The sequence below is a fragment of the Esox lucius genome, chromosome 5 (assembly GCF_011004845.1).
Source record: "Esox lucius isolate fEsoLuc1 chromosome 5, fEsoLuc1.pri, whole genome shotgun sequence".
Classification (NCBI taxonomy): Eukaryota; Metazoa; Chordata; class Actinopteri; order Esociformes; family Esocidae; genus Esox; species Esox lucius.
The window spans coordinates 28,541,894-28,567,018 of record NC_047573.1 but is presented as its reverse complement, the minus strand read 5'-3'; the positions used below and the strand labels follow the sequence as shown (position 1 = coordinate 28,567,018).

The 25,125-nt window shown below is 41.7% G+C and overlaps 1 protein-coding gene across 3 annotated transcripts in view; it reads right to left on the bottom strand.

The window, feature by feature from the left end:
* LOC105009504 (E3 ubiquitin/ISG15 ligase TRIM25-like) overlaps positions 1-25,125 on the bottom strand; it is a 90,931-nt gene that overhangs the window by 53,002 nt on the left and 12,804 nt on the right. Inside the window, exon 6 of one of the 3 annotated variants that reach the window (XM_034292115.1) lies at positions 5,803-6,518. The exons of 1 other annotated variant lie outside the window; for it this stretch is intronic. In XM_034292115.1, the coding sequence (XP_034148006.1) occupies positions 5,992-6,518 (527 nt within the window). In that variant the 3' untranslated portion in view covers positions 5,803-5,991. Of the gene's footprint in view, positions 1-5,802; positions 6,519-22,643; positions 24,285-25,125 lie in introns of those variants that run through there. One more of the 3 variants, XM_034292116.1, reaches the window with a different exon arrangement.

Here is a 25,125-nt window from a genome sequence, read left to right as displayed (position 1 = left end):
ATCACCTCTATACACGGCTTGGGCTCTGGAACCACACTCCTTGAGAGAGGATGGACTCTTCACCACTCTGGTGTTGCCCATGGTGAGAGGCAGCGGGCTGGTGTGGGTTTGCTTATAGCTCCCCAGCTCTGCCGCCATGTGCTGGAGTTTACCCCGGTGAACGAGAGGGTCGTTTCCCTGCGCCTACGGGTCGGGGATAGGTCTCTCACTGTTGTTTGTGCCTACGGGCCGAACGGCAGTGCAGAGTACCCGACCTTCTTGGAGTCTCTGGGAGGGGCGCTGGAAAGTGCTCCGACTGGGGACTCTATCGTTCTACTGGGGGACTTCAACACCCACGTGGGCAATGACAGTGACACCTGGAGGGGCGTGATTGGGAGGAACGACTTTGTTGGTGAAGAGAGGGGCGGAGCTGTCAACTGATCACCACCTGGTGGTGAGTTGGATCCGATAGCGGGGAAGGAAGCTGGACAGACTCGGCCGGCCCAAGCGTACTGTAAGGGTCTGCTGGGAACGTCTGGCCGAGTATCCTGTCAGAGAGATCTTCAACTCCCACCTCCGGCAGAGCTTCGACTGGATCCTGAGGGAGGCTGGAGATATTGAATCCGAGTGGACCATGTTCTCCACCGCCATTGTCGAAGCGGCCGCTTGGAGCTGTAGCCGTAAGGTCTCCGGTGCCTGTCGAGGCGGCAATCCCTGAACCCGGTGGTGGACACCGGAAGTAAGGGATGCCGTCAAGCTGAAGAAGGAGTCCTATCAGGCCTGGCCTCGAAGAGATTCTGGCAAACCGTCCGGCGCCTCAGGAGAGGGAAACAGTGCCCTACCAACGCTGTTTACAGTAGAGGTGGGCAGCTGTTGACCTCAACTGGGGAGGTCGGCGGGCGGTGAAAGGAGTACTTCAAGGATCTCCTCAATCCCGCCGTCACGTCTTCCATTGAGGAAGCAGAGGATGAGGGCTCAGAGGTGGACTCGTCCATCACCCGGGCTGAAGTCACAGAGGTAGTCAAGAAACTCCTCGGTGGCAAGGCACCGGGGGTGGATGAGATCCGCCCTGAGTACCTCAAGTCTCTGGATGTTGTGGGGCTGTCTTGGTTGACACGCCTGTGCAACATCGCATGGCGGTCGGGGACAGTGCCTCTGGTATGGCAGACCGGGGTGGTGGTCCCTCTTTTTAAGAAGGGGGACCGGAGGGTGTGTTCCAACTATTGGGGGATCACACTTCTCAGCCTCCCCGGGAAAGTCTATGCCAGGGTTTTGGAGAGGAGAATACGGCCGATAGTAGAACCTCGGATTCAGGAGGAACAGTGTGGTTTTCGTCCGGGCCATGGAACACTGGACCAGCTCTATACCCTCTACAGGGTGTTGGAGGGATCATGGGAGTTTGCCCAACCAATCCACATGTGTTTTGTGGATTTGGAGAAGGCATTCGACTGTGTCCCTCGCGGCATCCTGTGGAGAGTGCTTCGGGAATATGGGGTCCTGGGTCCTTTGCTAAGGGCTGTCAGGTCCCTGTACGACCGAAGAAGGAGCTTGGTCCACATTGCCGGTAGTAAGTCAGACTTGTTCCCAGTGCATGTTGGACTCCGGCAGGGCTGCCCTTTGTTGCCGGTTCTGTTCGTAATTTTTATGGACAGAATTTCTAGGCGCAGCCAGGGGCTGGATGGTGTCAGGTTTGGGGACCACACGATTTTGTTTCTGCTCTTTGCGGATGATGTTGTCGTGTTGGCCCCTTCAAACCAGGACCTTCAGCATGCACTGGGACGGTTTGCAGCCGAGTGTGAAGCAGTGGGGATGAGAATCAGTACCTCCAAATCCGAGGCCATGGTCCTCAATCGGAAAAGGGTGGCTTGCCCACTTCAGGTTGGTGGAGTGTGCCTGCCTCAAGTGGAGGAGTTTAAGTATCTTGGGGTCTTGTTCATGAGTGAGGGAAGGATGGAATGGGAGATTGACAGACGGATCGGTGCAGCTTCTGCAGTAATGCGGTCGATGTATCGGTCTGTCGTGGTGAAGAAAGAGCTGAGCAGCGAAGCTCTCGATTTACCGGTCAATCTACGTTCCTACTCTCACCTATGGTCATGAGCTTTGGGTCATGACCGAAAGGACCAGATCCCGGATACAGGAATGAGATGGAGAAGCTCGGTCACCCGGGAGGAGCTCAGAGTAGAGCCGCTGCTCCTCCACATTGAGAAGTGGCAGCTGAGGTGGCTTGGGCATCTGTTTCGGATGCCTCCGGAACGCCTTCCTGGGAAGGTGTTCCGGTCCCGTCCCACCGGGAGGAGACCACGGGGTAGACCTAGGACACATTTACTTAAAAAAAACATTTTTCTCACCCGGAAAGTGTGGAATATCTCGTTATATGTAAGCTAGAATGTTCTAAACTGAACATTTTATTTAAGTAAATGTTTTTCTTTGGTGTTCTACATTATGTTGTGTTTTTGGTTGTTAGCTATGTCACAGAGTATATATTTCGGGTCTTTATTTAAATACATGGTTATTCTTTAAATTAAATTAAGTGTATAATTTTTTTACAGTCATAAACAGTACATAAATGAAAACTATAACTGTATTTCATAATTTAATGCTGAAGGGCTGTGTTGGATTCAGGCCCATCATGTTTATCTTTAGATGCAATGGTGATTCACATTGAGGGTCATTACAAGGTGATACAGACACACATCCAATAAGACATTTCAACTGCTTTTATTCATACAAATGTTTTACACTGAAATTCTTACAGTTGTACATTGCTACTTGATAAGTGAATGCCTTGTGCAATTATATATATATATTTAGTGTTTACCATTAAATCTTTATTTAACAGAACTGGCCTTTGTTATCTGATATAGCAGGTTTATAGTTACCAATTCCATTTGTGTCTTTAGAGGAAATAATGCTTATAGAAGAAAAAATATTATCATCGTTGCAAAAATAAGTGAGAACCAACTTGCTTTGGTTAAATCACAAATAGGTTTGTCTGACCCCTCCAACTTCAGATCAGAGATTTAGGGTCGGGGGAATTAAAGCAGACACCAGAAGATCTGGAATGTTACAGCCCATTTAGTCAACAAGTAGATAGATCCTAGAAGTAATCACAGTTACCCTAGTCTTAGGAAGAGACTCATGGTAGAATGCTTTACATGTCCTCAGAGAGTCTACTGTGGGTGTTATATTGGTCTGGGGCTTCCTCACAAAAAACATTGTTGATATGAGACTGTGTGATGTGTTTTCCTCTTCTGACTAGAAATGACTTAATATCTCAATGTTATAATGAGTTTATTGCTGCAGCCAGAACCCTGTGGTTTTTCACAGTGCAGATGAACCCTCCAGGTCAGACTGATCTACCCACAACGGACTATCTGGGTAGATCAGAGAAGGTAACCAGCTGGTGGTGACTCACTGACCCTGTTAAAAACCTGTGGTTCATCTGTATGATCCATCACAATAATATTTTGATATTCTGCAACAGCTTTTAATCACACATGCAAATCCAAGACAAAGTCTTCTCCCACATCCTATCAGCAGGGTTTTCACTGAAAGAAAACACCACCTGGCTTGCAACCATGTGGTTTTCCTGTGTTTTCATGTTGTCTGACAGTGTGGCCTACAACTACAACACAATATGTCCTACAGCTAGAACACAATGTCCTACAGCTAGAACACAGTATGTCCTACAACTAGAACACAGTATGTCCTACAGCTAAAACACAGCATGTCCTACAGCTAGAACACAGTATGTCCTACAGCTAAAACACAGCATGTCCTACAGCTAGAACACATTATGTCCTACAGCTAGAACACAGTATGTCCTACAGCTAGAACACAGTATGTCCTACAGCTAAAACACAGCATGTCCTACAGCTAGAACAAAGTATGTCCTACAGCGAGAACAAAGTATGTCCTACAGCTAGAACACAGAATGTCCCACAGCTAGAACACAGTATATCCTACAGCTAGAACAAAGACAAAACCGCTGCCCAGTTCTAAGATAGAAAGAAAGAAAGGTGCTTTGTCAGGAACTTCTGACACCACACAGCACATCTGAACCTTCTATTGACAGAATGTCAGACTTCCTTTAATCACCTGCAGTACATACTGTTGTGTTCCTTCTTAATACACTACCAGACTTTAACTTACCCTTCATGTATAAATGGTCATCTATCTACAGCCGGTCAGGGCAGTACTTGTGCAGGATTGATGGTGTCAAGTAAGTGTTGTCTCTCTCTAGTTCCACACAGGCAGCGCCTCAATGTTTCAGAAAACCTAATTTCACCATCAGGCCTGAAAAGGCCATGTTTTCCATGTACTGTAATAAATCATACAGCTTGAACTCCATCCAGATTTCTTTGTTGGTCAGTGTCCCTGAAGTGTTCTTCCTCCATGTTGTTTCTTTAAGACTTAAATACATGCTTCCTTCAGCGATCAACCAGTTGGGGTACATCACTTATTATACCTGCATTCGGGAGAGGGGGGTTTCCATTGAAATTTGCTGCAGTTTCTTCTGCTACACTGCAGCAGTGGCTGGCAATGTCCTGTGGTTTAACGTGACACTCCAAAACAATCGTAAGTGGAAGCACACAAAACATGCATAAAAACTATTTGAGGGAAGACGTTTCCTGCTAAAACTGAACATCATTGTCAATGTGGTCACATAAAGACAAGAGACTCTGCTAAATGATGTTAATATAAATGCTTGACATTGACACCAGGTATAGTAGAAACATGTGGCCTCCTTATTCACAGTTTTATATATTAATGTTATTTATTAGTTTAACATTAGTTAAGCATCACCTTTGACAAAAATGTGACTGTCATTTCAAAGTCCATTGACTGAGCTAAAGGTGAAATATATACGTCTATATGATTTGCTAGCATTCAAATGTGTCATAATAATATCAATTATATATATTTTTTGTAACTTTGTTGTTTATCTTCCCCTCAGCCTGGGGAATACTTATAAGGGTGAACACGGGAGAAAAAACATAGTTTCTGAAAATGCTTTAGAACCTAATTTTATCTGAACCAACATTCTACCACTGAAGTTTTATGAAGAAGTTGTATGAGTGAAACAACTGTGTTAAATGCATTAGTCAACAAAAGCACCTGACAGGACATGAGGACATACAGGGACCATTCATAGATCCATTTAAAGATCATTTTCAATCAAACTCTTTATAATGATGAAAGTTACAGCAAATCCCTCCTTAAGTTTAATTGAAATAAAAAAAATAAAAAGTCCCTCTACAACGTGTCCCAAATGTTACATAATTAAAGTGGATAGTAATTATAGACAAGTACAGGTAGAATGTACTAGAAAGCATAACAAACTGTTTACAAATGACTTATTGAAAGATTCCCAAATCAATGATCACACATAAAATACAGAACAGATGTTTGCTGAACATGAACCAAAGGTAAATGTTCATTAAATTTGTGAATCAACTCCTATCTGCCCCATCAATCACACTAGATGACAACAGATAAGAGGTTACTCTGTTTACCTGAAATCACCTCACACAAAAACATTCTACACAGTCAATAATTGCATTATTTTCAAAACATTTTATAGTCAAAATAAAATCTGTTTTGTACACCATTTAATAATGCTTTAAATACACATGGTATATATTTATAAATATATTTCTGTTGACAGATAAACAACCAACTCAAAACAAATCCCATAGTTTAAGAAGAATCTTCTCTGTTAAAATAGTTCAGCAGGGTTGTAGACACTGACTAAACTAAACCTTATGATGATTGGTCCATTTCAGCTGTCAATCAACTCCCTTCACCATTGAGGGGCATCTTTCAATATGTTCATATTCATTCAGGAACTCAGACCTCTGGCTAATCCTATTATACTTGATTTGATTGAAATCTGTGTACATGCAAATTAGTAATTGTATCATGCTGTTCTATATAATATCTGTAATCTTAAATCAATCTTTAGCCATCGTCAATCATTCGTACATTGATATCAGCAGACTGATAGATGTATCACTGAATAGGTGTCAGTATCTTCACAGATCCATTATAAACATTGAACCCAGGATAGAGTGGCTGAGTGAATGTGGTCTGGACTCTGTGGAGGAGGGTCATTGTGTCAGAGACACTGTAGAAGGACAGAGTTCCTGCCCTGTGGTCCAGATACACTCCTACTCTGGAGGAGCAGGGGACATGGATATCAGTCTTGAGATTATTGTGCCAGAAAGAGCATCTGGATGTAGTGCAGAATAACATCCATGACTGATCATTATGACCAAACCAACACTCATTACCACTTCCTTTCCTGCAGATCTCTTTATATGAGACGGCTACATCAACCCACTCCCCACTCCACTCTACCTCCCAGTAACAGACTCCAGACAGAGCCTCTCTACACAACACCTGTCTACAGGAGGTAAATCTGTCATGTTGGTCAGGATAGGACTGGACCTCATCACTCCATGTCACCTTTCTGTTCCCCTCAGACAGACACAGGTTCTGATTTGCTGTATTGGGATCCAATGTCAGCTGGCAGGAATCTAAGAGGATGAAAAACAAAGTCAGTGAAAATGTCTCTCCCTGTGTGTGTGTGTGTGTCTGTCTCTCCCTCTGTGTGTGTGTGTGTGTGTGTCTGTCTCTCCCTCTGTGTGTCTATGTCTTTCTCTCCCTCTTTGTGTGTGTGTTTGTGTGTGTCTGTCTCTGTCTCTCGCTCTGTGTGTGTGTCTGTCTCTGTCTCTCCCTCTGTGTGTGTGTCTGTCTCTGTCTCTCCCTCTGTGGGTCTATGTCTTTCTCTCCCTCTTTGTGTGTGTGTTTGTGTGTGTCTGTCTCTGTCTCTCCCTCTGTGTGTGTGTCTGTCTCTGTCTCTCCCTCTGTGTGTGTGTGTGTGTCTTCTTCAGATTCTCCACCAATTCAGAAAACATGGTGTTCCTGTTTAGAAACAGGTCTTGGTATGAAGGTCTGTCTGCACTGGGGGCAGCTGTAGATACCCTTGTCATCTTCCTGATCCAAACAGTCCTTAATACAGCCCATACAGTAACTGTGTCCACAGGGAATAGTTACTGGATCATTCAGTAGATCTAAACAGAATGAACAACTGATTGAGTTTATATCCTGTGCCATTTTTCACACACATATAAACAGAGAAAAAAGAACAAGAGATTACTTTCGTTTTACTTGAACTGCTTTTTTTCAGAGGAGTGGTTTGTTTTCTGTGACTTCCTGGTTCTGTGGTGAACTCAGATGTCAGATATCAGGTCTGGCCAGTAGAGGGCAATAATGATCTATCATAGCCAGTAAATATTCTCAATTCTGTGTTACCTTCAAGGTCGAGTTCATCATTTCTCCCAATTCCAGAACAATTAGCAGAACAGCAGACGTGAATGCAGAAAGATATTGCATGTCAAACAAATAGAGATCTCACATATTTGCTACAACTTTCTCTGTATCTCAAACTTGTTAAAGGAACTGCAATTGTTCAAAGTGACCTGAGTAAGGAAAGACATAACTAGACTCTGTACAGCACCATAAACTGTCCATCACTATATACCTGAGACAAGATACATTGGTTACTGTTTTATTATACAAAACCCTCTTCAGCCTCACTTCCCCATCTGAGATCTACTTTTGTCAACATTGCCACTTTTAAAGACCTAATCACTAACAGATTTACAGACACCTAAAACTTATTCATGAGATGTGCCTTTTAACTGTGGTTTTGTCAAGTTGTTGTCTTTGTCTATTGTCTAAATATATCTGTGTCCTGCTGCATAGTTTTTTATTGTCTGCTACCAGGTAAAAATAGTGGGAGATCCAGAAATACACCATTTCTTATATAACTGAAAACACACATCAGACCATGTGGTCTACCAATAATTTAATTAATATTTATTTTATTTAATAAACTCTATCTAATGCAGTTTTTATTGGTCTAAAGCTACACATTTAATCATTTTAATGAAAATCATGTCTGGATTTACAAGTAACCAAGCAATACCACTCCGCTTTTCAAATGCCAAATCAGCTAAACCCACAGTTATTATGAATCAAGATATCATAAAATAAATGAATTAGGCCCTAATCTATGGATTCCACATGACTGGGAACATTGATGTGGATCTGTTGATCACAAAAAACAGGTGTATCAGAAAACCAGTCTGTATCAGAACTGACCATTTGCCTAATTTTCCTGATGCAGCACAACACATGTTCTCATAGAGTAAATCAGACTGTTTATTGTGGCCTGTAGATTGTTCTCACTACTCTTCAGTGTCTGTAACCAAGTTACTGGATATTGTCTGGAACTAGAACACTGTTGGATCCTGAACATTCCAAACATGCTCAATGGGTGACCTGTCTGGTGAGTATGGAGATGTGTCAGAACTGAAAAATTTTCTGCTTCCAGGAAGTGTTTGCTGATCCTTGTGACATGGGGCTGTGCATGTTAATGCTACCGATCAAGAAGAGGCGTTGATTGGCTCAGGTCTGTGTGAGAATACTAGAGACCTTTAGACTGGAATGTCAGGTGGTCTCCTCAGACTGTGACCAGAGTAAGACAGTGGTTCAGTCAGAGTCTGACACTCCCAGTAGTCAATGTCTAAGTGTGTCTAGTTTCCATCCTTATCCAGCAACTATGTGCAACAACAATGGAAAACATTTCATTTTCCACATAAAAGGCCTGAACAACTATATGGTAAGAATATGTCACACTACATGAGGCAAATGGTGGTTTTTCCAGATACTGACTGGTTTCTTCATTCATGACCCTACAATATTTTGGTATCTATTACCAAGAAATACAGATCTGTATTCACAGTCTTGGAAAATCCATAGATTAGGGCCTAATTCATTTATTTTAATTGACTTATTTCCTTCTATGATCTGTAACCCAGTAAAGTCTTTAAAATGATTCTGTTTGTTTATATTTTTTGTTCAGTCTATTGATATAACTAATATTTGGGTAAAAATCACAAAATCTACCTGATGAAAACCAGTTACTGTATTCTAGTTAATGTTGTGATTAATAAGAAACCAGAAAAAGAGTATGCTGTCATTTTACCTGAACAACTATATGGTAAGAATATGTCACACTACATGAGGCAAATGGTGGTTTTTCCAGATACTGACTGGTTTCTTCATTCATGACCCTACAATATTTTGGTATCTATTACCAAGAAATACAGATCTGTATTCTCAGTCTTGGAAAATCCATAGATTAGGGCCTGATTTATTTATTTTAATTGACTTATTTCCTTCTATGATCTGTAACCCAGTAAAGTCTTTAAAATGATTCTGTTTGTTTATATTTTTTGTTCAGTCTATTGATATAACTAATATTTGGGTAAAAATCACAAAATCTACCTGATGAAAACCAGTTACTGTATTCCAGTTAATGTTGTGATTAATAAGAAACCAGAAAAAGAGTATGCTGTCATTTTACCTTATTTTAGTTTTATTTTATTACCAAAATGCTTACAACAAAGTGACCATAACGTTTTACTTTAGAAGGGGCTGTTTCAATGTTGTTTGGTAATACAAAGTTGGAAACATCCTTGCTCTTTGAAAGTGATAATGATGTCCTGGTGAGGTAACAAATAAACTGTGGATATGTGTTTGTTGTTGTCCATATTTAATGCTGTGAAATGTTGCTAATATCTTGTAGATGACAATAGCAAAACCGTCACAATGACCTTGAAAGACAAGTACATCAGCTGGTTGTTGGCTCAGTCTTGTAACGAAAGTAGTTGCAGTATTTAGCTGTTTAATTGGCTAACTAGTTGGATTTGTTCTCGTTTCATTCATATATGGAAACTACCATAGCTAACTAGACATTAATTGTTAAACAAAGGAGAAGTTGTCTGGCCCGAAAATGTCTGTTTCGCTTTTGAAGTGACGAGCTGTCACTTCGACTAGCTAGCCAAGGAAGAGTGAAGGCAGTTAAATGTCTCCGCCCCCTAGAGGGCTTTGCTCCTAGTGGTTTACCCCACTGCGTTCACAGCCATCACTGAAAAATACATATTCACTATGGCTCAGCCAATCGGGGCACACCAGGCCCTATATAACTGAGTGTGCCCTACACTCAGCCTCCCTTTTTCTTCAGCAAGTCTGATCTTCACTACATTGATTTGCACTGTGAAGATTTCTTGCCACTGTCGATTCTTCATGATCATCTCGGCTGAGTGGCGCTGCTCCCCAGGCGGCTTCAGCGGACCCTATTGCGTGGTGTATCTGGGTCCTGACCATGCCAGGAAAGGGCTACTGGAACCCCCTGAGTTCCAGAGTTGTGCCCTCCTATCTGTTTCAGTGAGGAGGGAGCGTCTCTCTTCCTTCAGCTAGGAGGTCCCCTTGGCAGTGGTCCTCTCTTCTCCATCCGTATCGATGGACTCGGGGAGTGGAGGACCCTGCTGGGTGAGCAACGGGTGGCGTGAACGGCCCTAATAACACGTCCTCACAGACTCACGACTGTCTCCACTGCGCCACTCAGCAGTCAGTGTGTATAGCCTCTGATCCACTGCTCTCTGATAGGGGCAGTGTGTGTGTAGCACCATTAATGGATCAGCCTGTTCAGTTATAGACATAACTAACACAGAGCGATCCCCATTGGTTATAAACAGTGGTGTGTGGGAGGGGAATTCGTTCTTCTTCACGCCCTGTGGCTTTATGTTCTGACACCAGCATTGAGGCGCTCTCTCGTTCCCTCCTGTCTGGGAGTTTTACCAACAAGAGTAGTGGAATGCTTGGTGTCCAATCTGTGTCTACTGAGGGGAATGTTATAGACATTACTGTTCAGATGGACTCAATGGTTTCTCAGCCCATGATCGAGGTCATTCCTCTGGAAAGCAGAGCGATGGGGTTTTAATCCCTTTACTTCCTGGTTCCCTAGAGGATGTGGGGTGGCAGGCCAATTTTGGATTTACGCTTTCTGAATGAGTGTGTAACCAAAACGGCCTTTTTGCACAATGAAACAACTGTGGGAATCATTTCTCCCAGGTGATTTCCCAGAGCATATAAAGGATGCTTACTTTCATCCATCGACACAGGCAGTTCTTCCGAATTGCCTTTCAGGACACAGCATACAAATACCATTCAGTTACACACTGGCTCTGTGCTCCTTCTCCAAATGTGTGGAGGTAGTGCTGGAGCCGCTAAGTCACCAGGCAATCAGAGTTCTAGCTTATCTAGATGATCTGCTGATTCTGGCAGAGTCACCTGTCAGAACGGGTGTTGTCGTGGTGTGCAGGGAAAGGAAGGAGCCAAGCGCAGGAAGGTAGATAGTTGATGCTTTATCAAAATATATAGCACGAATAACCCCTAAAAGGAGGGGAAGCGTCAAAGTGCAAAATTTAGGGGTGCTGACAATACACACTCGTACATAAACACCAAACATAGAACAATACCTCAGAAAGACGCCCAGGAACACAGGAACTGATATAGGTTACCTAATGAGGGAATGGACACCAGGTGTGTGTAATAACAAGACATGACAGTGCCGTGGGAGGAGGGGCGGCGTGACTAGAAGGCGGGTGACGACGCACGCTGAACACCCCCGCCAGGAGAGAGAGCGTGTCTCCCTCACGAGTCCTCTTCACAGCACCGGCCCCGGGGCCGACTCGGAGGACGCCGCGCAGGACGATCAGGGCGCCAATCGAGAATATCCACCGCCAGCACCCAGCAACGCTCCTCCGGGCCATACCCCTCCCACTCCACCAGGTACTGCAGACCCCTCTCTCCAGGTCCAGAGGGGGCAGAGCGGTCCCCCGCACCTGACTGCTGGAGGGGACCAGCCACCACCGGCCTGAGGAGAGAAACGTGAAACAAGGCGTTAATTCTATAGTCAGGGGGAAGGTGCAACTTTCTGGGCCGAGAGCCAGACCCGGTCGCCCACAGCGTAGACACAGACATGTGTCTGATTATGTAGCCTATATGGTTGTCATTGTCCTTGTACCATTTAATATTGTAAGTTATGACCCCTTTACTGCATTGACATGATTTCTGTGGGCGTCCTCCAGTTCTAGCAGATCAGGGGCTGGGCTCTAGTTGGGACTGGTAGCCATAAGGAGTCCTTCCACTGGGTGCCGTGTTATTACCATTCATCCTGTGCTATGCATTTAGTGTGCTGTGCAATTACCATTTACTGTGTGCTGTGCTGCTCTTACTACGTGTGCTCCTTAAGACTCTGTTCTGGTGAGGGGAGGCGTCCTGGCCTGACTCTGTCCACTTGGCCTGTCCTAGCCTTGGGGCCTGCTGTATGTAATACATGCCCTTATGAATTTGTATCAATAAAGATTTGTTTTGTTTTGACAAAACTAGCAACGTTTGGACTGGGCTGGAGGACAGACTATTCAGTAACTGTTCAATTGAACCATAAGAATGAACAAGTCAGTCATTCACGAGTTGTCTGAGATTCCATCTGTGTTAATCAATACAATAAAAATCAGGTACTACATTAATATTGAATATGAAACATTTCAAGAGGAATCCAGAATGCACTGAGCAGTTGTGATGGTGGATGTAAAGTCAAGGAGGGGAGTGAATCAGGAGAGGGAAAAAAACAGGAAATGTGAAATAGTCCAACCAGGATTTGTGTAAAAACAAGGAACTTACTTAGAGTTGTAATAATTCTGGAACCCAGCTCAGGGATATGAGAACTAATGGAAATATTTAATCGGAGTGTCTATTTGCACCCGGGTAACAATAGCCAGGCGGCAGCTATTTACACCCACCCAAGTAAATGACTCAATATGGGACGGATGCATGATCGGCAGCTTACTCCAAAGGATACTGGTCAGTGTTGCTAAATCCACTTAATACGCGACTTTGGGCTTGTTTTCTTTTGAAGTCACTTGAAGTAATCACGGGTCGCAGATTGCGTGTTTTTTGGCCTTGTTTTAAAAGTTTTGGACGCTTGGTGAAAAATCAAGTTAGAATTCCAAACGATGTTACAAGTTTCAACGTTTATTTGTGAAATGCACCGAGCAACACAGCGTCATCCTGAACAATTAAATTATTTTGACATGGCACCCGAGAACTATTCAGTGAGAGTTAAGAAGAATATAATCAAAAATATAGCCAGACTAAAAATAAATAAAGCAACACTATACATAATTACTATACAGCAGCAGTTTAAAAGAGTGTACTGAAAACTATAGCAGGAATCTGGGTATTAGCCTATTATTTATTATATATATGGCAACTAAGGCAGTAATATACATAACAATGTAAGCTAGCATTGAATATTTTAGATACATATGAGTGTAAGCTAATGAATATGACAGCACACTATCTACGCGGTGAGGATTAAGAAGAAAAATATATACACAGCAAAAATGTATCAAGAAGAGAAAGCAATAATATACATAACACTGTACGCTAGCAGCAGTTTACAAAAAGAGTACTGTAAACTAGCAGCAATATTGGTGGTGGTATTGAAATTATACATATAGTCCTATGGCAAGTATGGCAATAATATACATTTAGATGGCGTGGCACTACATACATTTCCACTAACGATGCCGCCAACAAAGTGGTCCAAGTATGGCACAAAGTGCAACAAAGACTGTCAAGACTGTGGTCCGTGATGACAGTAAAGATCTGTGCAGATACTGCAAAGCAGAATCTATTATTACAGGCTATAGCAAAAAACAAGCATAACATAATCTACTTGTATCTATGTATGTGTATGTATATTTGTATATGTATAAATGTATATATAGCCTACTAATACTAGATACATATGGTACAAATGTATTTTACGCTGCCCCTTAGTGCTCCTGACCCCTCGTTTTCCATCTCTCCTCTCATCTGCTGGCAGGTGATCAGAGATGAGTGAATGGTGCCTGACCTCCATATGTGCCCTGATGACGTTTGATTGTTTTTTGTAAACTAATTCTTTGCTTTTTGATGTTAAAATACATGTTTTGCGTTTCAAACTGTTGCAGGCTCATTCATTGACCGTAACAATAGTTGTACTAGTGTTGGTGTAACTGGCTACAGATGAACATGCATGGGCAAAATGTGAAACTTTCACATCTCCTGCAGTTAATAGAAATACTCTGCTGTGTTGCCGTACAGCTATATAAAGTTTTTAACCACCAGAAATAGGGCTAATGCCGGTTCGATATTTTGATTCTAGTAACAGATTTGTCCAATGTCATGATGTGTGCTAGCTAATGTTTGATGGAACTTTGGGAAATGGGGGAATTTACAGACATTATCGGAGTTTCAAAGGTGCATTTGAAGACCTGAAAGTGACTTTATACATTGGTTCTTGTGACATATATGATTAATAATTACAAGGCTCTGCACAGACATGCATGGACTGGACTGTGCGGTCCATTTCAGTACAGTGAACTCATTGTCATGGTGACACCGTTTCTGCAGGTTCTCTTTCGACTGGCGGTGCCCAGGTGGCTGAGCGCTATGCCTTAAGCGCTGCACTGGGGTATGCTGAGAAAGCCACAGCCCCTGTTAACATTTATACAGATAGTGCATACACATACAATGTGGTTCATAATTATGGCCCAGTCTAGAAATATCTGGGTTATTTGACAACTGGTGGTGTGCCCATTAGTCACAAAGATGTTGTTTTACGAATAATGACCAGATGTGCATATTTAAGTAACCAGCAGGTGTCCGTATGTAAAGTTACAGGGCACAGTCCTTTCACTGATCAAGTGGCTAGAGGGAATGTTCTTGCGGATGACGGCTCCAGGAATGCAGCTTCACTGCCCTTTGCTGATGTGGCTCCCTTATTCCCGGTACCTGATAGAACAGCTTCTGAGGAGGAACTATTAGAGTATTACAAGCATGAACCCGTGGAGGAGATGTGGAAACACAGGGGCGCGACCATGAGATCACTGGACTCTCTGGTTTGTCAGCCTGTTTGGAAGTGTGTGGTATGATGTTAAGTTTGTTGACCTTTCTAACGATTCTTGCTTTTGGTTTATTATTGTATATTTTCATCCGTTGCTGTTGTTGTTCCTATAACCGTATGTGTTTTGATGCCTCCATTCCCTTAGCCCCTGTTTTTTCTTTACATGATTGTAATGTTGTGTTTTTGCTATTATGTGTGGACACAAAGGAATCGAAAAATGTAAAGTCCACAATTTAGTTACTAGTTAAATGATTAGGTAGTATTGGGATGTTTCTATGTTCTTGAATTCTGTTCCATTAGGTTGTCATGGGAATGTTTACGGTTAACAAATGTTTCTGTAAGGAGGGAATGCAGGGCCAAAGGGTTACTTTTAATTGCCTAGCTTAATTACTTATGTGATTTTCTGGATTTTTGTTTTAGATTCGGTCTCTCACAGTTGAATTGTACCTATGATACAAATTACAGACTTCTACATGCTTTGTAAGTAGGAAAACCTGCAAAATCGGCAGTGAATCAAATACTTGTTCTCTCCACTGTATCCTCTCTTTTTGTCTTTTTAGCCGGAGGTTCTTTAGACTCGTGGTCTACTATAATACATCTCTGTAGTTTAACAACGCTTCGCCATTGATGACTTTGCATAAGTCACCCATCAATTCTCCTAAACATATTGTTTTCCAGATCAGGCCACACGTTAACAGGTTTCCACTTAATAAGTTACACTTCTGCCTATTACTTATATTCTCAGTGAAGGAAGAAATGTCAACAAAACCCATTATTTCTGTGTCTATCTATTCTGTGATGCATTCTCTCTGAAGAACTTGATACAACTTCCCATCTGATCTCCATATTTGTGTAACAAGTGTAGCCTCTCATAGTTGTCCTCATTTCAGGATTAACTACATGACGTTAAAACTTCCCAGTCGTTGATACTGTTCTCTCCGCCTAATCTGTATAGTCAGTTCCCATGGAAAAACTGTACAGCTTCACTTTAGAGGCAGGGTAATCAAAAATAAACCCAAGCATATTCCCATCAGGCTAGTTGTGTTGACCCATTAACAGCTTAAAGGATGGCACTTGAGTTCTATTCAGATTGAGGAACCGCTTCTTTGGTGGATCAAATATTTCTGGAACATAGTCATCCACTTTCCTATCTTCCATTCTACGGCCTACTTCATAAGTCAGAGCTATCACAAGTGTATCGCTCAGTACCAAAGACATTATTGTCAGTCATGGGAAGCAAAGATCTTAAAAATCTAATGGAAATGAAAAAGCTAAAGTTCAGCTTTGGCCAAGAAGGAACGTACCTCTATTTTGACACACACTCCCTGCCCCAAGAGCCCTAAAACCAAACCACACTTGACCTAACCCCCTTTGACCAACCCCCTTCCTCTGAGCAGACCAGCCCCCTACCTTTCCCAGGCTCATCTCCCTCTTGTGAGAAACACATTTAAAAACACATCCTTCATCCTATTACTAATCCTATAATGACCTTTACCTTCCGGCCACACCACTCAAAGGTCAAAAGTCAATGCCTAAAGCCAAAAATCTGATATTGAACACACACAAGTGTAATAAAGTGTATAATATCCCTTTCTCCAGTGTATTGGTCATATACATAAGATACAGTGTAACAGTATATTAGTCATTGTTGGAGCTACATTAGTGTGTTTCAGTAGTGGTAATGTTGTAGATTAATTTGTTTATTATAATGATTTTGTTCATTTTAGTAATATATCTTTTTGGTAATATTCATTTGTTTGTTTAGTTAATTGTTTCTTATTGAAACGTTTAGTTTTTATTTATGGTTAGTTTAATAATTACAATGTTTGATTTAAACACCAGAGGGCAGTGGTGGGCTGTTATGGAAATTTTGAACTAAGGTGCATTTGAGAAATGTCTGTCTTTCCATTGGCTGATATGTAAATCTGTACTTTGATTGTGACACACATGTCTGTATAATATCAGAGGATCATTAGGTATTTGGGCCATGTTCTCCTGCCTAGAAGAAGGATGTATTCTTTGTCGTCCTATACATGTATGAATGAGTTACTAGTTAAAGGTGCCGAGAGGGGTCTGGTGTTTGAATAGGAGACATCCTTGACCGGCACGGGTGGATTAGAGGGGTACTCGTAAATCTGTATAACCCTTTAGTGTCTCTGTTGACTATCCAGACATTGTGTCTCCTCAGGATTTGAGAAAGATAAGGTGGGGGGACAGCCCGCCCTTTGGGTAAATGTTACACAAGACAGATGGCAGCATCTTACCACACCCCTTTTTCTATGTAATAAATACGGATTGTTCATGTATGGAGTTAGAGACTCCTCGGATGATTATGTATGTAAGCGTTTGACGCATCTCTCTTAACTGCATAATAGTTAATTAAACTGTTAGAATGTGCCAAGAGAACTTTGTCTCTGTTTCTTTCTCAGTGTCGATACATGGAATTTCCATCACATGGGCACAGGTAAAGGTGAATATAGGTAGGAAGAAGAAGATGCCATGTACGCACCTGGGTCATGGGCACATGATTTTATATCAACGTGAGAGATTCTGTAATGTTGTCTCAGTTGGAACATATAAACCAGCCACAACACCGAATCCAGTCTGGAATACAGTCATTTCTTGCTTGAGTACATTACCTGCCCAGGGTGCTTGAAGTTGTCGTTTAAGATTTGATTTAAGTTTAATCTTTCGTCTGTTTGTGACAAATGGCAACTATAGTCATATACATAAGATACAGTGTAACTAGTGTATTGGTCATATACATAAGATACAGTGTAACCAGTGTATTGGTCATATACATAAGATACAGTGTAACTAGTGTATTGGTCATATACATAAGATACAGTGTAACCAGTGTATTGGTCATATACATAAGATACAGTGTAACTAGTGTATTGGTCATATACATAAGATACAGTGTAATCAGTGTATTGGTCATATACATAAGATACAGTGTAACGAGTGTATTGGTCATATACATAAGATACAGTGTAACCAGTGTATTGGTCATACACATAAGATACAGTGTAACCAGTGTATTGGTCATATAGATAAGACACAGTGTAACCAGTGTATTGCTCCTATACATAAAATACAATGTAACCAGTTTATTGGTCATATACATAAGATACAGTGTAACCAGTGTATTGGTCATATAGATAAGATACAGTGTAACCAGTGTATTGGTCATATATATAAGATACAGTGTAACCAGTGTATTGGTCATATACATAAGATACAGTGTAACCAGTGTATTGATCATTTACATAAGATACAGAGTAACAAGTGTATTGGTCATAGAGCTAGAACACAGTACGTCCTACAGCTAGAACAAAGTATGTCCTACAGCTAGAACACAATATGTCCTACAGCTAGAACAAAGTATGTCCTACAGCTAGAACACAGAATGTCCTACAGCTAAAACACAATAAGTCCTACAGCTAGAACACAGTATGTCCTACATCTAGAACACAGAATGTCCTACAGCTAGAAAACAATACGTCTTACAGCTAGAACAAAGTATATCCTACAGCTAGAACACAATACATCCTACAGCTAGAACACAGTATGTCCTACAGCTAGAACACAGTAAGTCCTACAGCTAGAACACAGTATGTCCTACAGCTAGAACACAGTATGTCCTACAGCTGGAACAAAGTATGTCCTACAGCAAGAACACAGAATGTCCTACAGCTAAAACACAATACCTCCTACAGCTAGAACACAAAATGTCCTACAGCTAAAACACAATACGTCCTACAGCTAGAACACAGTATGTCCTACATCTAGAACAAAGTATATCCTACAGCTAGAAGATAAATACGTCCTACAGCTAGAACAAAGTATGTCCTACAGCAAGAACACAGAATGTCCCACAGCTAGAACACAAAATGTCCTACAGCTAGAACAGAGTATGTCCTACAGCTAGAACACAGAATGTCCTACAGCTACAACACAATACATCCTACATCTAGAACACAGTATGTCCTACAGCTAGAACACAGTAAGTCCTACAGCTAGAACACAGTATGTCCTACAGCTAGAACACAGTATGTCCTACAGCTAGAACACAATATGTCCTACAGCTAGAACAGAGTATGTCCTACAGCTAGAAAAGAGTATGTCCTACAGCTAGAACACAGAATGTCCTACAGCTAGAACACAGTATGTCCTACAGCTAGAACAAAGTATATCCTACAGCTAGAAGATAATACGTCCTACAGCTAGAACACATTACGTCTTACAGCTAGAACAAAGTATGTCCTACAGCTTGAACACAATACATCCTACTGCTAGAACACAGTATGTCCTACAGCTAGAACACAGAATGTCCTACAGCTAGAACACAATACGTCTTACAGCTAGAACAAAGTATGTCCTACAGCTAGAACACAATACACCCTTCAGCTAGAACACAGAATGTCCTACAGCTAGAACACAGTATGTCCTACAGCTAGAACACTATATGTCCTACAGCTAGAACACAGAATGTTCTGAACCTTCTATTGACAGAATGTCAGACTTCCTTTAATCACCTGCAGTACATACTGTTGTGTTCCTTCTTAATACACTACCAGACTTTGACTTACCCTTCACTGTATAAATGGTCATCTATCTACAGCCGGTCAGGGCAGTACTTGTGCAGGATTGATGGTGTCAAGTAAGTGTTGTCTGACTCCAGTCCCACACTGGCAGCGGCTGAGAAGTGCTGGTCCACATTAGACTGGGAGTTGTGTGTATTTGTGTGGTTGGTGAGTTCAGGCACTACTTGAGCCAGGCCTCATTTACCATCATAACAGACCACAAGCCTCTGCTGCTTCTGAGTCCAATCCTGATAGATAACAACCTAACAGGAGGCACAAATCGGCATTGGAACTGGACCCATTGAGGAGAGATTTACAAATATAAATGGGAATATGATCAAAATATTTCAGATGTTGTCTTAGCTGCTGGGGGTTAATCTGACACTCATCACCTCATACAACCCCATGGTTAGATGGAATGGTTGAATGTTTCAACAGAACTCTGATTGCCCAGTTGGCTAAGCTTTACTATGGGGTGAGTGGGACAGCTATTATAACAGACTCAGACCTTATATCTTACCTCTTACCTCTGACCTCTTCTTATGATACTCTAATAGTTAAAGCGTGTACAACAAATAACTGAGAGGTTGCTGGTTTGAATCCCTGGACCAACCAGGTAAAAACAAAATCTGCGTATAGGTTAGTAGGGTACTAAACCAGTGGTTCCCAAACTAGGGGTTACGACCCCATGTGGGGTCACCAGATATGAAAATGGGGTCGGGGGAGATTGTTTTACAACTGATTCTCATAGCCTCAAATAAAAAAAATAACTATTATATACCTTTTCTTCACATGGTTGGGGTCACACATTTTTTTATATTGAAATGGGATGGTCGGCCAAACAAGTTTGGGAACCCCTGCATTTAACCAATCTGCTGTGTTTAGTGGTTTTGGATAGGAGTTCCATAAAGAGAGTTTGAGCAGCAGGTCTCTAAACTTTAGTAGATGTAACCAGTTGGGAACTACAATAGAGACTAAAAACACTCAGAGGATGGATATAAACTCTGTAGCGTTAGACATTTAAGGCCGGGTGTCTCTGTAAAGCACTTTGTGACAACAGCTGTTGTAAAAAGGGCTTTATAAATAAATTTCATTGATTGACATTTCTGCAGCAGTCTATCGTTGTTACAGTGACCAACGTGGTTAGCTAGCACCTAGTGGCTAATTTTCACGGGAGAAAAATGACAGACTGTCATCTTCTCTCTGGTCTGAGAACTCACTCAGACCGTTTAATCTGAGCATGCTCACAATAGCATTCAAGTGCACGCAGGCACACACATACTAATATGATGTCACTGTGTAGGTTATTTAACATGGCTTTGCTCCTCATATCAAATACGCTTAACACTCCCACTTAAAGACATGCTTACAGCTCTCAAAAGTGGTAAACAAAAAACCAAAATACATTACGCCAAAATAACACATCTGGCAGTGTTCTAAAAACTTCAGAAACATTTACATTTGCCAGATCACATTACTCTCCAAAGAAATACCCCTTGAAACTCTCAAACTTAGCCCTTGTCACTGGCTTAGTAAGGATATCAGCTACCATGTTTGCAGTAGGGCAGTATTCTATAGATATTCTCCCTTCTGTGTGTGCAGACCATACAAAGTGATACTTTATATCTATGTGTTTTCATCTCTGTCTGCATACTGGGTTCTTAGATAAAGCTATCGCCCCCTGGTTGTCCTCATATATCTTGACCGGTACATGCTGGTTACACTGTCTATTCCTTTAAGTAGTTGTACAAGATACTTTCTTGAGTAGTGGCTGCTAGTGCCATATACTCAGCTTCACAGGTGGATGGTGCCACTGTTGGCTGTTTCCTACTCTTCCACGATATAACTGGACTATTCTCATTTAAGTTGAAACAGTATCCAGTTGAGCTCCTCCTATCATTTTTATCGGCTGCCCAATCAGCATCACTATATCCCTCAAGCTGTAGGCTTTCCTCACTTTTCTGAGAGTGTAGTTCTTGATCCATGGTACCCTTTAAGTACCTCAGTAGGTGTTTTACTGCAGCCCAATGCTGTTTTTTTGGTTCTGCTGTGTTGTGATAGTTTATTAACAACCCAGCTCAGGTCAAGTCTAGTACTTGTCATAATGTATATCAAGCTACCTACTATCTCTTTATATCCTGTTGAGTCAATAACTTCACCCTCACTGTCAATGTTTAACTTTTGCTCACATGGGCAGGATCTCGGTTTACATTCAGACATTCTCTTCTGAGTCATTTTGATCTCTCCCTCACTCTGTCTGAAGTCCACACCCAGGAAGTGTTAAAGTGGACCCATATCTTTCATTTTAAACCTTCTCTTCAACATTTCTTTTACATCACTGAGTAAGGTGTTGTTACTCACCGCCATGATTAAGTCATCTACCCACAATAACAGAATCACTTTCTCGTTCTCAGATTCTCTGCTGTAGACACAATTATCAGCATCATTTTGTACAAAATCCTTTTCTGTAAGGTGATCATGCAGTAACATGTTCCAGTTACGCCGGACAGTTTTAAACCGTACAATGACTTATTAAGTCTTCCCCTGTTTTTGACTTGATCTCAAAACCTTCCGGTTGTTCCATATATGGCTCACAGTCCATCGGAGCATGGAGGTAAGGAGTCTTCACATCCAGTTGGTGTAAGATCCTCCTTTACAGCCACCTGCATCAATGCTCTGACAGAGGTCATGTTGGCTGTCGGTGAAAAGGTCTCTTTAGAGTCAATCCCTTCTACTTCACCATATCCTTTTGCGACATATCTGGCTTTACAAGTCTCAGATCCATCTGGGCTCTCTTTCACTGCATAAACCCAGCGGCCTCCCACTGCTTGTTTGCCTCTTGGAAGTGGAGTCAGAGTGAAAGTCTCATTCTCTGTCAAAGAGTTCATCTCCTCTTTCATTGGGTCCGTCCACATCTTTGACTTCTTAGAGTCCATAGCCTCTCTGAATGTTTTAGGTACACCATAAGCCACTCTGTAGAAATAATCTACATGTTCACTTTTGTCATTATTACACTCAGCTTTACACTGGTACTCCTTTAAGTATTCTGGAGTCTTTTTCTGTCTTGTAGGATACTGAACTCTTTACTCTCCTTAGGCTGTCTCTGACCCTGGTTGACTGTCTCTGACCCTGGTTGACTGTCTCTGACCCTGGTTGACTATCTCTGACCCTGGTTGACTGTCTCTGACCCTGGTTGACTATCTCTGACCCTGGTTGACTGTCTCTGACCCTGGTTGACTGTCTCTGACCCTGGTTGACTGTCTCTGACCCTGGTTGACTGTCTCTGACCCTGGTTGACTGTCTTCGGTGGTGTATTTTCAGAACTCTCAATGTCATCCCCCATGTCACAATCTGTCAGAGTCTGACTATCTGTACTACCTTTGGTGATGATTTTCTCCAGCCTATATTTTAGGACTTTTTCTGTCTAAGGATAATACATGTTATATGCTAGACTATATGACAGGACATGAGGACATACAGGGACCATTCAATGATCCATTTAAAGATCCTTTTCAATCAAACTCTTTATAATAATGAAAGTTACAGCAAATCCCTCCTTAAGTTTAATTGAAATAAAAAATACAAGTCCCTCTACAACGTGTCCCAAATGTTACATAATTACAGTGGACAGTAATTTTAGACAAGTACAGGTAGAATGTACTACAAAGCATAACAGACTGTCTACAAATGACTGTTACTGAAAGATTCCCAAATCTATGATCACACATAAAATACAGAACCGATGTTTGCTGAACATGAACCAAAGGTAAATATTAATTAAATGTGTGAATCAACTCCTATCTGACCCATCAATCACACTAGATGACAACAGATAAGAGGTTACTCTGTTTACCTGAAATCACCTCACACAGAAACATTCTACACAGCCAATAATTACATTATTTTCAAAACATTTCATAATAAAAATACATTTTGTTTTGTACAACATTTAATAATGCTTTAAATACACTTGGTAAATATTTATAAATATATTTCTGTTGACAGATAAACAACCAACTCAAAATACCCATAGTTTAAGAAGAAACACCTCTGTTAAATAATTCAGCAGGGTTTAGACATTGACTGAACTAAACTCCATGATGATTGGTTCATTTCAGCTGTCAATCAACTCCCTTCACCATTGTTGTGCATGGCTTGTTATGTGTTCATATTCATTAAGGAACCAAGACTTTTGGCTCACTTTGTTTCACTTGGTTTGATTGAAAACTGTGTACATGCAAATTTGTAAATATATCATGTTCTAAATAATATCTGTAATCTTAAATCAATCATTCATACATTGATACAAGCAGACTGATCGAAGGATCACTGAATAGGTGTCAGTATCTTCACAGATCCATTAACACTGAACCCAGGATAGAGTGGCTGAGTGAATGTGGTCTGGACTCTGTGGAGGAGGGTCATTGTGTCAGAGACACTGTAGAAGGACAGAGTTCCTGCCCTGTGGTCCAGATACACTCCTACTCTGGAGGAGCAGGGGACACGGATATCAGTCTTGAGATTATTGTGGATGAAACCGCAGCTGGATGTAGTGCAGTATAACCTCCAGGACTGATCATTATAACCAAAACAACACTCATGACCACCTCCTTTCCTGCTGATCTCTTTATATGAGACGGCTACACCAACCCCTCTTCCACTCCACTCTACCTCCCAGTAACAGACTCCAGACAGACCCTCTCTACACAACACCTGGCTATAGGAGGTAAATCTGTCAGGATGGTCAGGATAGGACTGGACCTTATTACTACATTTCACCTTTCTGTTCCCCTCAGACAGACACAGGTACTGATATGTTGTATTGGGATCCAATGTCAGCTGGCAGGAATCTGAGAAGATGAAAAACAAAGTCAGTGACAATGTCTCTCCCTTACTTTGTGTGTGTGTGTGTCTCTGTCTCTGTCTCTCCCTCTGTGTGTGTGTGTGTGTTTCTGTCTGTCTCTCCCTCTGTGTGTGTGTGTCTGTCTCGGTCTCTGTGTGTGTGTGTGTGTCTGTCTCCTATCTCTCTCTGTGCATGCTGGGAGTGGTGTGTGTGAGTGTGGAGTTTTGGCCCTTTTCAATTTATTCTTCCTTTTCTCTTGGTGGATTTCTGATTTCTATGCATGACGGGGCTGTTCAGAAAATCTACACAAAAATGGATATCATACATCCCAGGGTGTCTTTTAGTCATTTCTGTTTTCCCTCTTTTCTTTATGGAGGTGTTAAAGGTTGGTTCTCTTAATATTAATGGAGGGAGGAATTGGAATAAGAGGGCTTGGGTATTGGAAGTGATTACATAGAAACAACGTAATGCCGTTTTCCTACAGGAGACACATAGTGATGAAGCTAATGAGGTTGACTGGGGCATGTGGTGGGGGGGCAGCATGTGTTTAGTCATGGTACACATTTTCATCCTGGAGTGGCTATTTTGTTTTCCTCTGGTTTGGGGGTGACTGTAATATATATAACTGAAATTGTCAAGGGCCGGGTCTTATTGGTCAAGGTGGAAGTTATGGGAGTTCTGTTTCATTTTTTGAATGTTTATGCTCCAAATGAAGGAACACAGTGCATTGCTGTATTTGATAAAATAAAGGTTTCTTTATGACAATGTGATCAACAGGGAAGTTTGGTTTTGGGGGACTGGAACTGTACAGTGGATTTTACTGTTGATCACAATGGTTTGGAACCTCA